Source organism: Myodes glareolus, chromosome 6, assembly GCF_982192425.1.
Source record: "Myodes glareolus chromosome 6, mMyoGla1.1, whole genome shotgun sequence".
In the NCBI taxonomy this organism is placed as follows: Eukaryota; Metazoa; Chordata; class Mammalia; order Rodentia; family Cricetidae; genus Myodes; species Myodes glareolus.
In genome coordinates this window covers 40,310,418-40,329,885 of record NC_142031.1, presented here as the reverse complement: position 1 = coordinate 40,329,885, position 19,468 = coordinate 40,310,418, and the positions used below count along the sequence as shown (strand labels likewise).

At 44.2% G+C, this 19,468-nt stretch overlaps 1 protein-coding gene across 4 annotated transcripts in view; it reads left to right on the top strand.

Moving 5' to 3' along the window:
• Positions 1 to 19,216, top strand: part of Chmp3 (charged multivesicular body protein 3) — a 37,167-nt gene extending 17,951 nt beyond the window's left edge. For all 4 annotated transcript variants that reach the window (XM_085690710.2, XM_048430956.3, XM_085690709.2 and 1 more), the window contains 3 exons: positions 12,345 to 12,466; positions 15,509 to 15,623; positions 17,273 to 19,216. In XM_085690710.2, the coding sequence (XP_085546836.1) occupies positions 12,345 to 12,466; positions 15,509 to 15,623; positions 17,273 to 17,424 (389 nt within the window). In that variant the 3' untranslated portion in view covers positions 17,425 to 19,216. The remainder of the gene's footprint in view (positions 1 to 12,344; positions 12,467 to 15,508; positions 15,624 to 17,272) is intronic.
• Positions 19,217 to 19,468: the final 252 nt, after the last annotated feature.

The window sequence follows — 19,468 nt, the reverse complement described above, 5'->3', positions numbered from 1 at the left end:
TGTACAGAAAGATCATCCCACAGCATTTTTTTTTCGTTAGACCAAAAGGGGGAAATACTGAGGAAAACCCTTCTGTATGCCATGAACATATGTTGCTCTCATTGGTTTTAATAAAAGCTATAGCCAGGCAGAATAAGGCTAGGAGGAAAAGTCAAACTGAGTAGAGAAGAGAGGGCGAAGTTGGGGTTGACGCAAGCCAGCTGCCCAAGAAACAAGATGCCAAAAGACTGGTAAAAGCCATGGCCATGTGGCAATACATAGATTAATAGATTAATAGAAATAGGTTATTTCAAATGTAAGAGCTACTTAGTAATAAACCTAAACTATAGGCCAAGTAGTTTTTAATTAATATTGAGCCTCTGAGTGATTATTTAGAAGTGGCGGCAGGACAGGATGGGACAAAGAAACTTCTGTTTACAGTGGAGTCCAAACTACTGTGTAAATGTTCCTATTACTTGGGAGGCAGAGGCAGGAAGATCTCTGTGACTTTGAGGCCAGCCTGGTCTCAGAGTCCCAGGACAGCTAGGAGTACATAGAGAGACCCTGTCTCAAGTAAATAAATAAACAAGCAAACACATAAATAAATAGAAAAGAAATAGGTGAGGAGTGGGAGGCAGAGTGGGGAGAGATGGCTCAGGCTGGTTAAGTGTGGGCTCCATCTGTCCCTTGCTCAGTCTTTTCATCTAGATGGACTGAAAAGCAAAATTCATTCTTTCTTCCTTCCTTTCTTTTTCTATTTCCTCCTTTCCTTTTATGCATAAATGTTTTGCCTGCCTGTATGTATTTGTGTGCACCAAGGCATGCCTGGTGCCATGGGGATCAGAGGAGAGTATCTGATCCCTTAGAACTAGAGTTGAAGACAATTGTGAGCTGCCCTGTAGGTACTGGGCACCAAATCCAGGTCCTCTTTAAGAGCAACAAGTGCTCTTAATTGCTGAGCCATCTGTCCAGTCATCTTTTATTTATTTTATTTATTTATTTTTCTTTTTTTCTTCAAGACAAGGTTTCTTTGTAGCTTTGGAACCTGTCCTGGAACTTGCTCTTGTAGACCAGGATGGCCTCCAATTTACAGAGATCCACCTGCCTCAGCCTCCCGAGTGCTGGGATTAAAGGTGTGCGCCACCACCACCTGGCCACCTGACTCTCAGTCCTCTTTCTGTTGAAGAGCAGCAAAAAAAGGGGGGGGGTTTACACTTACTTTATGTATTTATTTATTTACTCTGCATGTGTTTAGAGCATACCCGCCACAACACATGTGTGAAGGTTAGAGAACAGCTTTTGGGAGTCAGTTCTCTCCTATTACATGGATCTCAGGAATGGAATTCAGGTCATCAGATTCGTCAGTAGGTGCCTTTGCACATGGAGCCACTTACCCGATTCCATCTTTATATATTATATATGGATTAAAATATGAATGGTACAAGCACAGTTATTTTAGGAATAAAATAGAAAGCAAGTAATTCAAATAAATTTAAACAATAAGCTTGATCAAATCAATATATGTTTATAATTGCAAACTGGTAGACACTGGAAAGCTGTAAAGGGGAACTAAGAGTCAAGGAGGTGTCTTCAGGCCCTGATGAGATCTGAAGTAGGGTATGAGACTGAGTGTGTTTGTGGGGGGTGGGGGTGGGGTATTCCAAACTGAGAGGACTGGAGGGGTGAGAGAACAGTGTTTGTAACACTAAAGGGGACCTGGGAGGTTGGGATGCTGAGCAGAAGGTGCGGTGTCGGGAATGAAGGGGCAGTGAGGTGCAGAGTATTTACAGCTTAGGAGACCAGTTTTTAAAGACAGCTCAAAGTGATGCCTGTTGTAGTGACAGTACAGATAAAGGGCAGTGGGAGTTGGAAGGTGAGATATTTGGGGAGATCGAGGGAGGTATTTGAGTGGAAGGATTAAGTATGCAAAGGCAGCTGAAACATCTCAGGCTGTGTTCAGGAGACAATTTGACAGGCGTGCACTAAGGAGAAAGTTGGAAAGTGGGGCTGGGAAGGAAGGTTGAAGTCAGAGTTCTCAGTTAGGCTGAGGGATTGTAACTTCATTTTGTGGGTATGGAGAACTCCTCTGGGCTGTTATCAGTGCACAGACTCCTGAAGCTGAAGATGCGGCTCACGGCCTGAGAGGACATTTAGTGTACTGGGCGTCTGAGTCAGTGGATCTCTGAGTGGAAGGACGAATCTGGAGAGAGTGAAAGGCCTTAGTGAAGATTCAACAAGCTGGAGGGAGGTGGTGTGACCCTGGCAAGACTGTGGAGCCAGTAATGAAGGACACTGAGAACTCAGAAGAACTTGCCTATGACAGGAAGGTTCCACTTGGAATTGAGCGGGCTAGCACCATGATATCGGTGGCTGTGGTGGAGAGTTGTATGCTAGGAGGTTTAATACAGCTGAGGGGTAACAGGATGCAACCCAAGAAGGAGACAAAGGGAAGTCTTGGTTCTGGACTTGGTTCTGGTGGAAACAAGGAGATAGTAAAACCAGCGCTCCCACCAGCGCTCCCACTCTCAGGCACTGCTTGTCAGTTTTGGCCCTAGTGTCCTGCATCCCAGCCCCAGCCTGTGACTGTTCAGAAGTGATCTTTTTTTTTTTTCCCCTTAAACTGTTCTCCTATTAAAATGTACCTGTCCCAGGTGGGTGATGTTAAACTTTGTCAGCTATTAATATATTGTCGTGATTAGTTACTTGGCAAGCAACAGCTTTCTGACAGCAGCTGCTTGCAGAAAAAGACAGATGATGAGCATGTTTTGATTGGGGGCAAGAGTTAAGAAGAGGTTCAAAGGTGGGGCAGGAACAGAATTACCATATGATCTGGCAATTCTGCTTCTAGGTGTGTACTCGAGAATTGGAAGCAGAGGCTCAGATATGTGTACCATCATGTCCCTAGTGATTTGTAGTAGCTGAAGGGTGGAAGTAACACAAGTGCCCATTGGTGGATGGAGAGATAAATAAAATGTTTCCTACACATGTTAAAATATTATTCAGCTTGGGGCTGTGGAGATGGCCCAGTGGGTAAAAATACTTGCTGTGCAAACAAGAGGGCATGAGTTTGAATTCCCAGCAACAATTAATAGCTGAGCATGGCCACTCATGCATACAACCTCAGCATGGAGTGGAGGGCGTTAATAGATAGGCAGATCCTAGGAACTATTTTGGCTGGCCCTGTCTCAAAAAATAAAGTGAGTAGCAATAGAAGACAAAACTCAGTGTCTTCTGACCTCTTCATGTACAAGCTATACAAACCCGCACATAGTTGTGGATATACACAATGAACATACAAAATAATACTCATTCTTAAAAGGGGAGAAAACTCTGACATATGCTACAGTGGATGAGTCTTAAACACACCTCCCAACAAAGGTTAAAGATCGACTGCATATCTCCAAGTACCTAGAGTTCGGCTAATTATTTAAAAATGCAGCAGACATTTATAAAATGATATGTTCATGACACTGCTGAGGAGCTCTTCCCAGAGAGATCCTTCATCAGGCAATAGATGGAGATAGAGACGGGGACCCACGTTGGAACACTGGACTTAACTCCCTAGGTCCAACCGAGAAGCAGAAGGAAGAAGAACGTGAGCAGGGAGGGCAAGGTCAGAGGGAACCTTCATCCAGCGATGGATGGCGATGCAGATGGAGACCCACATTGGAGCACCGGACTGAGCCCCCCAAGGTCCAAAGGAGGAGCAGAAGGAGGAAGAACATGAAAAAGGAAATCAGAACCGCAAGGGGAGCGATCACCCACTGATACAAGGTGACTGATCTAATGAGAGTTCACCAAGGCCAGTTGACTGGGACTGAAGGAGCGCTTGATCCAACCAGATTCTCTGGAGGAGGCTGGATTCTCTGAATGTGGCTGGCCCGAAGTCTTTCTAAAAAGCCATTGACAATGACTCTGGGACTTGTTTCCTCTGCATATTCTGGATTTTTAGGGATCCAGTCTGATTGGATGCTCACCTTCCTGGTCCTTGAGGGAGCGGGGAGGAACTTGAACTACCCACAGGGCAGGAAACCCTGACTGCTCTTAGGGATGGAGAGGGAAGAGGAGAGGGAGTGGGGGGAGTGGGAGGGTGTTGAGAGGAGGGGCGAAAATGGAAACTTTTATATTTTAATAAACTTTAAAAAAATGGTATGTTCATACCTTGCTTGGACATCAACTCCACTTTCTCTAAATACAGAATCTTCAATTGTTGCAGCGGAGGATAGGGCCACTCTGTCCATCTGTGTGGCATTCTTGGTCAGCGTGCATGTAGTATAAGTTCATGGTATTCTTGGCCCTGGAAGATGACCATGTGAGTGGAAGATCACTGTCTCATTGTGCCTTTACTTGTGGCATGGGTCGTTCAGGGAAGTCAGCGTCTCCCTTTCCTGTGAGGTTCTGAAATAGCTGCAGCTGCTGTCTACTTGCTGTGAGTAGTCACAGTTGTGTCACCACGCGCCAGAACGTCGTTCTCTTTGACGTCTCTGGGGTTCTTACTTATTTTCTTATTAGTAGACCGGAATTGTAAACATTTCCAGGATAAAATGTGGTTTTCACCTGCTAGATCAGTTAGCATATTCATCTTCTCTCTTGCCTGGATTTTTTTCTTTGTTACAGTGCTGAGGATTGAGCCCCAGACTGCGTATGTGCTAAGCAGGCCCTCTGCCACTGGGTTGTGCCTCTAGCCCCGCTCTATGTTACTTTGAAATATATGTTATTATTGACTATAGTTACCCTACTGTGCAACATACATTTCAAAAGCAATTCCCACGTTTTGGTCAGCAATACTCGTTTATCCCCTTCAAGGTTCCTCCTGGCTGGCATTCTCTGGAAACTGTTAGATAGAACCATTGTTTTCTGCTTCTGTAATCTTAGCTTATTAGCCTGACCATGTAGGTGGTGTGTGTATTTTCTGTTTTTCATGTCTGCCTTACTCCACTGACTATTATGTTTTTCAGATTCATCCTTATTGTTATGAGTGACAAGGACTTTCTCCCCCTTTAAGGCTGAGTGTAGTTTTCTGCTGTGTTATATTAGTTTGGTGCCACTGTAACCAACATACCTGACCTAGGACGACAGGTTTATTTTGACTCTTTCAGACCTTTTGGTCCGTTAAGGTAGGGTGGGCATGGCAGAGCAGAGCAGAGCAGAACACACTGGAGTGAAGAGGTTACAGAGAGCAAGACGAAAACCAGGGGCTGGATCTAATTTACATAGGGCCTCTAGTAGTACCCACTTCCGCCAGGCAGACCCCAGTTCTCACAGTTTCCAGATACTCCCAAATAGTGCCACTACTAGGCATTGTTAGACCGATGTTAACTGAGCCAGAGCAGATTGGAGCTGGGAGTGGGGGATCAAGGTGGAGATGGGGCAGACAACACTTGAGATTTAAGGCTAACAAGTGTATAGATTGTCTTTATCATTCATATGTTGATGAGTGGGTAAGTTTGTTTCAGTATCTTGGTTATTGTTAGACTGCAGTGAACATGAGAAATGAGATGCCCTTTTGACATTCTCATTTCACTGATTTTTCTATATACCTACAAGTGGGCTTACTAGATCACATACTTAGTGGTTTTTAAGAACCTTTATACCATTTTATTGTGTGTTTTTGTTTTGTTGTTGTTGACTGACTCTTTGTGCTACCGAGTTTCATGTCAACTTCACACAAGCTACAGTTACCCAAGACGAGGGAACCTCAATTAAGAAAATGCCATCGTAATACTAGGCTGTAAGCAAGCCTGTAAGACATTTTCTTAATGAGTGATTGATGGGGAGGGCCAGCCCATTGTGGGTAGTACCACCCCTGGGCTGTTGGTCCTGGGCTCTATAAGAAAGCAGGCTGAGCAAGCCAATAAGTAACACTGCTCTCCATGGCCTCTGCATCAGCTCCTGCTCCCAGGTTCCTGTCCTGCCTGAGTTCCTTTGTTGGCTTCCCTTAGTGGACTATTATGATTCAAGATATGTAAGTCAAATAGACTCTCCTCCCCAAGTTGCCTTTGTCGTGGTGTTTCATCCCAGCAGTAGTAGTCATAACGAAGACAGTTTTGCATTATAGCCTGGCTGTTATGTAGCCTGAGTGGTCTAGGACTCTATGTAAGTTTAGGCTGGCTTCAAGCTTAGCTCCTCCTGTTTCTCTCCCAACTGCTGGAATTATAGTATGTGTCAGCAGAGATGGCCTTCATATTATTTTCGTAACAGTTATACTGATTTATATTCTTAGGATAAAAGTTCTTAAGTATTTAAATTTTCATATTTCTATTATAGATAAGATTGTTTTATTTCCTGTCTGGGTGATTCATTATTTGTTCATAGAAGCAAAGTTTGTTTTACTCCAGACTCATGGTTCTGGGATTTTCATCCTTGGTTACTTGGCCTTGTTGCTTTGAGCTTTGGGTGGGCTAAAATGTTGGTAAGAAGCCAGGAAGTAAAGAAAAAGAACTACTACTGATTTTTGGATTTCCTGTTGTTCTGTGTCATGGAGGTCCTGCAACTTTGGATCTGCAGGACTAGTCCCTCCAGCAGATAATTGATGTGGCGGGTGTTGGAATGCGCCAACCCATAGCCCCGGTTCTGGGCCTAGTGGTTGCTGAATTAGTCAGCCTGCAAGCTCTCCAGCCCTAGATAGCTCACCTTATACAGATGTGAAAGCTTCCTAGGATATGGATTCTGCCAAAGTTAAATTTTTAGTGCCTCCCGCCTTAACCAGGTACTGTACTATAGGGCAGGTCTGACTTGCACTGGACAACTTGATTTTATTTCTAGTAAGTGAGCCCTTGGTGGGCGTGTGGATCTTTGTCTCCCACTCTTCATGGCTCTGAGTAGGTTCTGTTGAGTTTTGTTTTTTTTTTTTTTACCTGTAAGTTTACTGGATTTGTTAATTCTAATAGTTTCTTTGAGTTAAGAATTTCTCTGTATACGATCATCAGCATACAGAAATTTCACTTCTTTCTTTCCTGTTGGGATGCCTTCTATTCTTCCTGAGTAGTTGTGATGGCTAGGAGCTCCAGTACTGTGCTAGAAAGAAGTAGGTGGGCATGGTGGCTCATGCTTGTAATTCTGATACCTGGAAGCCTAAGGCAGAGGGTTGCCATGAGTTCAAAGTGAGTTCTAGGCTAGTCTGAGCTCCAGAGTATAACTCTGTCTATAAACAAAAGCCCCCCCCCCCCAAAGTATTATTGGGCTACAGCTATAGCTCAGGAGCAGAACTCTGGCCTGGCACCTGAAGCTCTAGTTTCAGTTTGTCTCCCTCCCTAAAGGGAAGTGGGGCAGGGAGGAAACGAAGTGGAGAGAGTGGGCCTTCTTGTCCCTAACTGGTCTTGCCATCTCCTTTCTCTACAGGTTTGCTACGCGTGACTTTTATTACAGATATGTCCCTTCTCTACCTAATCTCTTCCAGGCTGTTTTTACTATGGAAGGATGTGGGGTTTTTGTTTTGTTTTATCTGTTAAAATAAGTCCACTTTTACCCTTTATTTTATTAAAATGGTGTCATACTATTTTGTCTATGTCGAGTTATCTTTACGTCCCAAGGATAAATTTCACTTGATCACGGTGACTTATTAATAATCACTTCCCCTTCCTTTCCCCTTCTTCCTCTGGCTCATGTACGCTTGACTTTTTAAAAAATATTTATTTATTTGTTATATATACAATATTCTGTCTGTGTGTATGTCTGCAGGCCAGAAGAGGGCACCAGACCTCATTACAGATGGTTGTGAGCCTCCATGTGGTTGCTGGGAATTGAACTCAGGATCTTTGGAAGAGCAGGCAATGCTCTTAAACCACTGAGCCATCTCTCCAGCCCCTACGCTTGACTTTTATTTGCAATATTTTGTTGAGAAATCTTGCATTTCTGTTCACTCATTAACTTTTATTTTTCATGTAGGTCCCTAGTCTGACTTTGGTACCAGGATAATGTTAACTTCAGAAATTTGTTTGGAGGTATTCACTTTAATTTTATGGAGGTTTGAGAATAATTAATTTACCTAACTCTTTTGTAGAATTTAGGAATTAAGCTGCCCAGTCCTGTGTGTTTCATTAGTGGGAGACTTTTTATTACTGATTGAATTTCCTTAGTAGGTCATGTGCATCTGTAGCAGGCTTCCTTTTGAGCCACCAACCAGCTCCCAAATCATGACACAGAGACTTATTATTAGTTATGAATGCTCAGCCTTAGGTTCATTTCTGCTAGCTCTTAGAACTTAACCTGTTTCTCTTCATCTACATTTTGCCTCGGGGCTTTTTTAACCTTTCTTTTTTTTTCTGTATCTTTTCTGCTTCTCGAGTCTGGATGACTGGTAACTGCCTGGCTTCTGACCCTGGACTTGTTAACCTCTTTCTCCCTCGTTCTCTTCTGCCCACCAGCCCCGCCTGTTCCTCTCTTGCCTAACTATTGGCTCTTCAGCTTTTTATTAGATCAATTGGGTGCCTTAGGTAGGCAAAGTGAGACAAATGCAACACATCTTCACATAATTAAACAAATGTAACACATCTTTACATTGTTAACAAAGGCAACAGAAATAATGTGACAACCTTCACATAGTTAAAGTCATATTCTGCAGCAGAAACAAATTTAACACATTTTTGCCTAGATCAAATAACATTCTATAGCATGTCTAGGAATGTATTGTTTTTCTGGATTACAGGATATGAAGCACATAGGAAGTATCGATAGGTACTTCTTACATGCTTGTGTGCCAGTGGTGTCAGCTATTCAAGAGCCAACACAAGGGCTGTCAAGCATGCTCAGTGTTTGCTTTGCACAAGCTTTGCACAAGCTTGGTGACCTGAGTTCATCCCCAGAACCCACTATGAAGGAGAGACCCAACTCCTGAGAGTTAGTCTCTGCTGACCTCTACACATGTTCTTTGGACTGGAGATAGATCATTGTTGGTGCTTGTCTGGCATGTACAATGCTTTGAGTTCCACACCCAGCACCACAAATAAAAAAATACCAATTCCCCTGAGAGACGTGGTGGGTAGTGGCTTGGAACTCACTAGGCCAGACTGACCTCAGACTCACACATCTTCTGCCTCTGAGCCCTAGTGCTGGTTTGGGAAAACTGACCCTTCACTGATGAAGCTGAAGAGCAGCCAATAGGAAGACAGACATGAGACTCACTTGGCACATAACCACACTAGAGAACAAGTTAGTGAGTCTACTCTAAATAAAAATTAAATTGAATTCTCCTCAGTGGCAACTCCAGCTTCAGGAGGTCTAATGTCCTCTTCTGGCCTCCTCATATACCAGACAGCCTCACTCTTATGCACAGTCTCACATACATACATCCATACACCTAATTAAAAATAAGTGAAGAAAGCAACTTTTCTGGTCTGCTTTGGTTTTTTTTTTTTTAAGATTTATTTATTTATTATGTACACACTGTTCTGCCTGCATTCCAGAGGAGGGCACTGGATATCATTACAGACGGCTGTGAGCCACCATGTGGTTGCTGGGAATTGAACTCAGGTCCTCCAGGAAGAGCAGCCAGTGCTCTTAACCTCTGAGCCATCTCTTCAGCCCCCTGCTTTTGTTTTTGAAGTTGTCTTTTTATGTTTTATTTCCAAGCTCATCTCTTAACTCTCTCCTACTGCACCAGGTTTCTTCTTTATAACTAATCATAACTTTCTCAAAAAACTCATTTATTTCATTTTATTATTTATTTTACACTTATTTTATATTTATTATTTATTTCATTTTATTTAGAGCAGACTCATTAGCTTGTTCTCAGTGAGCACACTGCATTCATGTAATAGCTGGCAACCAGTATTCCAGACCCAGTGCTGGGGCGCAGAGGCAGAGGATGTGTGAGGAGGCCAACTTGGCCTACACAGCGAGTTCCAAGCCACTGCCCGCCATGACTCTTGGTTTTTCTTGTGGTGCTGGAGTTGGAACCCAGAGCCTTGTAAATGTCAGAGAAGATCCAATAACGAGCTATATCTCAGTTGACTGTTTCTAATCATACTAATTTTGAAAATTATTATTGTATTAGTTTGTGTCTTTATACATAAGTGTTCATGTGGAGGTCAGAGGACAGATCATGAGAATTAGTGCTTTCCCTCGGTCATGTGACTTTCAGGGATCAAACTCAGGCCATTGGGTATGGTGTCTTTATCTGCTGACCCCTCTGGTCTCAACTGTTTTATACTATTTCTATATGTGTCTTTAGTCCACTTTCTGTTTCTATAAGAAAATACCCGAGGTGGGTATGGATAAAGATGATTTTGTACTTGGCAGTTTTGGTGCCTGTGAAGGCTTCATGATGAGTGACGTCATTAACAGCAGCATGTGTGAGGCAGATTCATGGGGAGGCTCAGGAGCCAAGACTGCGCCTTTTAGAGAACTAAGAACTAACGCACTTTGTGAGACCAGCACTACCCACTTCCAAGCATGGTACCATTCTCTGTGGTCCCGTGCACTCCTAGAGGTTCCGTCACCTCACCAAGCACTGCATTCCTAGAACCAGCAATCTTCTATTTGCATTTCAACTCAGTGATCACTGAGCATAAGTGCTAGTGTCCTCTGCTGCAGAAGGAAGACACAGGCCGCACAGACAACATGTTTTCGTAGCTCAGAGCCAAATGGGATTCGCCTTTTATCTTTTTCTTTGTGTACACTTGAACAATGATCGACAGTAACTTTAGCATTTTCTTTTTTTGTGTGTGTATTTGGGTATGTGTGCATGTGTGCAAGTGCACACACCTGTGAGTGTGCAGAGTTTGGAGGAGGGTATTGGGTATCCTGCTGTTTCACCTTGTTTGAGACAGGGTCTCGCTGATCTTGGAGCTAGGCTGGTGGCCAGCAAGCCCCGGAGACCCTCCTGTCTCCACCCCTACAACACCGGAGTTACAGGCTTGCCTCACTTTTTACCTGGGATCTGGCTTGTACAGCAAGTGCTCTTACCTGCTGGGCCATCTCCCCAGCAATTTTAGCTTTTTCTAATACCTGTCCTTTTTATATACATTTAATGGCGTAGGTACTTTATTGCTTGTTTCAGCCCTTGTAGATTCTTGACTCTTCCTCAAATTCTACTTGTCATAAATTAACGTTTGACTTTCCTATTCCAGTGCCAGAGAAATGAAGAACTCTCTGCCCCTAGCACCTTCCTCATCTCACATATCCTCAGTGTATGTTAGATAGGCATTTTCTGTTAGTTGTGAAAGGTTCCTATAGTCTGGATTCTGCCAAAGTTAAATTTTCATTGCCTCCTGGCTTAGCCAGGTACTACAGTGCAGGAAGAGTGTGTGGAACTTTCAGTGAATTGCTTGCTTTATAGTGAGAGATAATTCTAGGAAGTTTAAATCTTGAAATTCCGTAACACATCAGATTACTCACCCTTTACTTGACATGTTAACGATGAACACAGAGAGGGGAATGGCCATTTGCTTCTTTGGCAGTTTCTTGGAAAGAAGATGTATATAGTATGAGATCACAGAAGGCTTTTCCCTAGCAAGGAACTGTAGCTGTGTGTTGACCCACATAAACATCCTCAGTTTTAACTCTGTTTATCTCACTTTTCTGAGGACCAGCAATAGGCTCTTCACAGAGCAGTCACTGTCCATCATCTAGTGGGTGGCAGAGTCTACCTGGGTAGCTGGAAGCCTTCTGTTTTCCACTGTGGTTCTAACCTTAGTCTAGAACCCTTCCTCTCATTTGCAGCTGTCTCCAGGTGTCACACTAAGTCTCCCTCCCTGATGGTCAGCTGCATGCATACCTTCAGACCACTCTTCACAGTGGCCCATTGGTGTGACTGCTCAAAGAGTTCACACCATAATACCCTTGTCTTAGTTTGGGTTTCTGTTGTTGCGATGAAATACCCGCCCCCAACAAAAAATAAGTTGGGGAGGAAAGGGTTTATTTGGCTTATGCTTCCACATCTCAGTTCCTCATCAAAGGAAGTCAGGACAGGAACTCAAGCAGGAACATGGAGGCAGGATGTGATGCAGAGATCATGGAGGGGTGCTGCTTACTGACTTGCTCATCATGGCTTACTCAGCTTGCTTTCTTACAGAACCAAGGACCACTAGTTCTGGGATGGCACCAACACAATGGGCTGGACACTCTCCCATCAATCACTAATTAAGAAAATGCCCTACAGGCTGGGTACAGCCTGGTTTATCGAGGCATTTTCTTAATTGAGGTTCCTTCATCCTAGATGACTCTAGCTTGTGTCAAGATGACATGAAACTAGCCAGCACACCTAGGTGGGACTTAGTTTCAAAGAACGACCTCTCAGCCCTCTAGCACAGTAATATATCATAAAGACTTGGTAGTCTACCCACTAGAGCAGTTCTGAGCTGGGCTCTCTTCATTCCACATTCTGTCTTTTGACAGTCCTGGCTGATGCAGCTTTTCCTTTTCAGCGGTCCTAAGAGTAGCTGGTTCCCTGCAGAAGAGCACAGAAGTGATGAAGGCTATGCAGAGTCTTGTGAAGATCCCAGAAATCCAGGCCACCATGCGGGAGCTGTCCAAAGAGATGATGAAGGTGATTGTGCTGGTTCTGCTTTGTCTCCAGACCGCTGAGAGGTCTTCTGAGCTGGGGCTGGGGCTGGGGCTGGGGCTGCATGGATGGGACTGGAGAGAGTACGACTGCTCCCCCAAGTGTTTTGAGAAAAGGAACAGATGTTGTTATCTGCTTGAAACCATTTTTGTGCAAGCATAGCAGAGGCTGGGTGGAATTGTGAGTGTTCGGAAGAAGCACAGCTTGCCTAGATCTCAAGAAGGGACCCATCCAGTGATGGGTTCTGTGGGCTCCAGCAGGAGGGAAGAGACAAACACCTTTTCACTGTCTGCTCTGAAGGCATTAGTGAAGCTGGCAAGGGAGGTGATTTCATTCTCTACAGTGTTAGATAGCAAAGTGCATGTTACACTTTGATGGTCATTCTTGTAACCCCTCAACTTTAACTGTCATTGTAAAAGCAGCCCTAGATAGCATTTAAACAAAGTAACTGTGGCCCAAATCCTTTGTTTAGGAAACACCAGATCTGGCCTGCAGACTACAGTTATTTATGCCTATTTTAACCACAAAAAGGAGAGGCTGAGAACCAAATGGAAAGTATATAGGCACCTGCCACCCTAGGATAAGGGTGTGGCAGTAACTACACTATGGGTCCCCAGACAGGGCCAGGGATCCGAGGAGGGATTGCTGCTGAACCACAACTGATAGGACGTAGCATTTGGGCCTGTCTTGTTCTCCAGGTGCTCTCTTGGGGTATTTTACACAGGACATTGAGTTTTAAAGCTACCAGGCAACCCAAGATCTCTTGGATTATAAGTAAATCTGGAGCTGTACACAGGTGTGTCTGCCCTCATCATCTGAGCTGACATCTTGTATGAGTGCTGTTTCTTAGTTTAGACTTGTGGTCTGATAACCAAGAGTCTGCTGCTCAAATTCCTGTGTGTGGATCTCCTCCTACCTACCAGACGATCTTATTTGTGAATGTGAACCATACCCTGGGCACTGAGGGGAGCCAGCAGGGGAGTGCAGAGGCTGGAGAAGAACAGATAGGAAAATATCGTAAAAGGCCAGAGCCCTTGGTCAGTAGCAGTTAACAGGGTCAGGCGTGTCCTTTATATCTGGTATGTACTCAGACTGGAGATTAGAGGTGGATGATGGGCTCCAGGCCTGCACATTTTAACTTAGGTGGCCACCAAAATTTGAGTGAATGAATTAGTAAAACAAAAAAATCCTCTAAGCTCCTTTCACAGTGGTTTATGAACATTAAAGTTTTGTTTTGAAGGAAGCTTGTGTATTGTAGATTCTAGGGACTGAGTGCTAATAGTGATGCATTATCGGGTGTATATTGAGGCTGCTCATGGTGACCCAGCTCTGAAAGAGCGGGGACATGTTCTTAGACTTTGCATTTGTCCCCAGTACCTTGCTCTGTTGTCTGTGTCAGGAATTAGATGAATGACTGAATGAACCAATAGTTGATGATACCCTCTCTCCAGAAGGAGGAGGGCTGTTACAAGTTCTTTTAACCAATCAACAATTATTTATTGATCCTCTTTTTGTTTGAGTATTTGGTTTTACTTGGTCTGTGGGGTTTTGTTTTGTTTGAGACAGGCTACAAACAGTCGTCATGCCCCAGCCTGTCAAGTGCTGTTTGTTCAACAGTAGACTCCAGCATCAAAATAGCTTCAGTTCCCTAGGCTATAGGGCTCCGCCTTGATGACCATGATATGAGCTTGTGCATGGGGTAGGGAAAGGGGCTCAAACTGGGCTAGCCACTAACTTGATCTATGTCATGGAGAGTCACCTCAGGTCGGGAAACACAAGGACTAGAAGGTAAGTGATTTGTTGGGACAGGGCAGAGGCCAGAGCTGTCACTGTCACTGCTCCAGGCTGTAGAAAGGAGCTATACCTCTTGGTTTGTAGAATACTAGGGTTCCCTTCTGGCCTTTTGTCTGGGACCCCTTTCTGACATGGGAGGGTGCTTTTCTGATCCTTTGCTCTGCTAACAGACACCAAGTGGCCTCCTTGGGGACACTGTTAAGCAGGACAATGTCAGGGCTTTGGAGAGCCTTTTGTTTGTGCCTCACAATGGTCCCTTGCTATTTTCTTTTTAAAAAGTGTGTGTTTGCATACATGTGCATATGCATGTACATGTGTAAACACTGTTCCATGATATACTGTTGCATGATACACATTCACATGGATGTGAGCTGTGTGCATGTGGAAGCAGAGGTTAGTGTTGGGTACCTTCCTCTATACTTTCCACTTGTTTTTGAGACAGACTCTCTCTGAACTTGAAGCTCACCAGTCCAGCCAGTTAGCTTCAGAGACCACCCTGCCTCTGCTAAAACACCCTCCCTCCCTGCAGTGCTGGGTACAGATGTGGGCTGTCAATGCCTAGCTCTTTAAGTGGGTGCTGGGCATTTGGAAAGGTCCCCAAGCTTTTGTGGCACTTTATCAACTGAGGCATCTCTTCACCTCCTTGCTTCTTTCTGAAAAAGAAAGCTGAGTCAGGCTGCCAGTCACAGACTTCCAGTAATATGACTGACCTTGCTTTGTAGGTCAGGAACTCTTGACTTCCTGTAAGAGAGGTGAACAGGGTTTGGTGATGGATTGATACAGCACACCCACCCACCAGATTAACCTTACCAGCAGCTGTGACCTGCCATGCTGGATTTTTTTTTTTTTATAGCATTTTCTGGATTCCCTCTCTGCTCACGCCTTTGTTATCCTGTTGTCTCCTGTGCCTCCGACCAGTTTCATCCTGTTTCAGCCCTTACCCTCTCAGGTCGTATTTGCTGTGTTAGGGCAGTGCTTTCCCAGCAGCTCAAGGGTGTGCTCCTGAGTCTGCTGCCGTAGGAACTGCTACCAGTAGCTGCAGCCTCCAGTCCTGTGAATTGAGAGCACTGTTTCCCTTTGGGTCCTCTTCTGCCATTTCCTTTCCACGGACTCACTTGTCGCCTGGGAAAGGTGGACTAGACTCAGCGAGACCACAGCTCCCTCTGGGTGCTGTCTAGGGGTGCTGGGAACACATGTAACATTGAGCGATATGGCATTTTCTTGTCTATTCAGGCTGGAATCATAGAGGAGATGTTAGAGGATACATTTGAAAGCATGGATGATCAGGAAGAAATGGAAGAAGCAGCAGAAATGGAGATTGACAGAATCCTCTTTGAAATCACAGCAGGTATGGGCTTTCCTCCCACAGGCTGTCAACACTGGCTACTGCATCTTTCCTCTATAGGAATGTGCAAGGTACTTCTTGAGGGATGGGCAGTAAAAGGATGTCCAGTTTTCAAGGAACAGAAGATTCTTAGTTTCTGATTTTCATAATAGCTGAAAACAGCTGTTAGGAATTTGAGTTCGTATAGACCTGACTTTAGTATAAACCATGTCTGTGTTGAACATAGAGATAAACAAAAATAGTTATTTCTAGGAACTTCATAACTTTTTAATTCTGAGTTTTCTGAATTTTATACTAATAAAATGGTGGGATTTTATTTTTATTTTGCTTTAAATTGTTGGGAGAAGGAAGGTATTTTGAGAAAGTAGTTTGTGAAAATTTGGAAATAGTTTAGATTTTTGTTTATTTATTTATTTGGTTTGTTTTGGTGTTTGAAGTGTCTCGCTTTACAATCAATCCACTGTGGTCTTAGACACTCTTCTTGCCTAACCTGGAAAACTGGATTACAGGTGTTTACCCCACACCTGGCTGGGACTGGATTACAGGTGTTCACCCCACACCCGGCTATGACTGAATTACAGGTGTTCACCCCACGCCTGGCTAGAACTGGATTATAGGTGTTTACCCAACACCTGGCTATGACTGAATTATAGTTGTTTATCCCATACTTGGCTAGGACTGGATTACAGTTGTTTACCCCATACCTGGCTAGGACTGGATTACAGATGTGCACCCCATACCTGACTAACAATGTGGTTGTTTGCCTTTGGTTTCTTTGGCACTGGGGACTGATCCTGAGGCCTCCTGCACATGAAACAAGCATTCTACTGCTGAGCTGTACTCCCGGCCTTCATTTTGAGATAGGGGCTCATTAAGTTGCCCATGCTGCCCTTGAACTTACTCTGTAGTGTAGGTAAACCTTGTTTTCTATCATCCTGTCTCAGTTTCCCAGTTAGCTGAGATTAGAGACCTGTGTCATCCAGTCTGGCTTCAACAATTAAAAAATGAGATTTTCAGTAGTATTTGGGAATTTAAATTAGGAGCTTCAGAGTTATGACATTTTTACTTTATTTTTTGAGATGAGGTCCCACTATTTTGCCTAAAATGGCCTCAAAATCCTGAGCAAAAGTAACAAGTATGTGGACTCACGTTTACATTACCATGTCCAATTTTCTTTCTTCTTTTTTTTAAATATTTTTTATGGTTTATTTAACTTTATTTTATGTGCATTGGTGTGAAGGTGTCAGATCCCCTGCAACTGGATCTTCAGACAGTTGTGAGCTGCCATGTGGGTTCTGGGAATTGAACCCTGGTCCTCTGCAAGAGCAGTCAGTGCTCTTAACCACTGAGCCATCTCTCCAGCCCGCCCAATTTTCTAGAAATTAAAATTCTTATGATTTGGGGTGGATATGGATTACTACTGTAGTAGTAGCTACTTGGGAGCCTGAGGCTGGATCCCTCAAGGGCAACATAACAAGTCCATCTGTCCGTCTGCACTGTTCTTGCTCTCAGCTGTGATGTGCATTGTCAGAGGAAGCAAATTCCCACTCTGACAGCAGCTCCATTGCCTCGGTCCTCGGACAAGAGGAGGCTGGGAAGGCCGAGGAACTGTTCTTATGTAGTGTGTTCTAAGCTCTTCACTCTCTCTTCAGGAGCCTTGGGCAAGGCACCCAGTAAAGTAACTGATGCCCTTCCTGAGCCTGAACCTTCAGGAGCGATGGCTGCCTCAGAAGAGGGAGATGATGAGGAGGATGAAGAGGACCTGGAGGCCATGCAGTCCCGGCTCGCCACACTCCGAAGTTAGGGCCACCCAGTTGGGGCCTCAACTCTTTGGTGCCCTCCTCTAGGTGTGGGCACAGCCTCTGAGGAGTCACCGTTTCCTGTATCTCTTGCACTACACCTCTGCTGTGAAGCATTGCATTTTGGAGAGGGTTCTGTGCTAGTATATCTTCACTGTCGGCAGAGGATTTAAGGATTGTTTTTATGAAAGTGGTGTAATCAAATGCATCATTTTCAAGAGCATAAATAGTAGAAGTATCTTCCTTGGGGGAGGGCAAAGAAATCCATTTTCTCATGAAGCAATTCTGAGAGGAGTCAATTGAATGTTGACAACTCTCTGCTGGTGTGTGTGTAAAATACTACTTAAGTGGATGTCAATAAACTTCTGCTTTAGCTCTTGGTCTCACTGTAAATGTCACATGCAGTCAACTCAAGGTGTTGATCTCCCAGGTGATGTCCCAGTGTTGGCCCTGGAAAGAGGGAGTGCCAAGCCATTGCCAGGCATCAGAACATGGGAGCTCAGCAGAAGTGCCTTCTGCTCTGCAGCCTGGTCCTAATCTTCACAGGCAGGGCTTGGGGGCCACACTTGTGCGCTTGTCATCCCTTTAACATATGGATGTTGGTAATGCGCTGTGTTGGCTGGGGACCATGTCACACACTGGCGTATGCATGGGGAATCTTTGCAACTGCTAGGCATTCTCCCCACAGCAAGGTCGTGCAGAGCAGACAGCACTGGGATCGGGACTCTTACACCCCATTCTTGCTTGGAGCCAAGTGTCTTGCGTACAGGGACATAGCCTAACCTTAAATACCAAGAACTAACCAGCAAGAAGCTTTGGTTATACATTAAACAGGACATGCTTTAGATGCATTGAGAAGCAACTTGGCAGTTGCACTGTGTGTCTGAGACAGTTTGAAAAGCTCTTTGGCATACACGGTCTCATTCAGACCTCACAGATGGGAACAGCTGTTTGCTGAAGTCACGAACACTAATGTACAGTGTTGTGTCTCCACCATTATTGTGGCACAGAATGGCCTTGCTACCCACAAGCAATCCTATGCATTCTGTGCATCCCCTCCTTTCTGATCCCTTGGCCTGTTTACTGCCTCCATGGGTTTTCCTTCTCCAGCCTTCCAGACCATCTTCCTTCATGTGGTCATAGGCATTTGAATTTCCTCTGTGGGTTCATGACTTGATCGTTTAGCTCTTCTCATTGAGCAGCATTCTGCTTTCTGGGTGTACCACAATTTGTCCTGAAGGGCATCTGGACTGGCTCTCAGTTTGGGATTATAACTAAACCTGAAGCAATGTCTGCAGCAGTTTTCCCTGTGTGTGTGTTTTTAGTTCCTGTGGGTACCAGGGAGCTCAACCATGTGCTCAGCACATACTTACTTGGTGCCAAGGAGGAAGAGTTCGCCATTCTGTGTCCTTGGCAGTATTTGTCATGAAGGATTTCTGTTTTGTTGGTACCTTGTCTTAATCTGTAATCCCTGATGAAGTACGCTGGGCACCTACCTGTTTTTATACTTGCCTTCTCTGTATTTTGTTTGAAAATGTTGAAATAGTGGCCTTGAACTCATGACCTCTCTGCTCTACCACCATGCCCAGCTTGCCACCTGTATTTCTTCGCTGTTGGTGTTTGTTCATTTTATAAACTGGATTGTTCTCTGATTATTCAATTTTAAGGTCCTCTTAATATATTTTGGACCAATAGTCTATCAGATTTTATCTTATTCTCTGGTCTGTTCTCTCATTGTTGACAGTTGCTCAAAGCTGAAGTTTTTTTTACTTTTAATAAAACCCTGCTTCTTACTTATTTTGTATATCATGCCTTTGGTGTTTAAAAAAAAGAGTATCACTACAGGGGATGTAGCTAAGTGGTTAGAGTACTGGCCTGGCATGTACAAGGTCCTGGGTTCAATTCTCAAGTGCCAACACACACATGATCATTTAATGTTTGTGCTACCTAGTAGTTTGTCTTGTTTTAGTTACATATGTTTATTGTGGCGGGATGTGTGAGCCATAGTATACATACACATTTGAAGGTCAGAAGACAACTTGTAGGAAT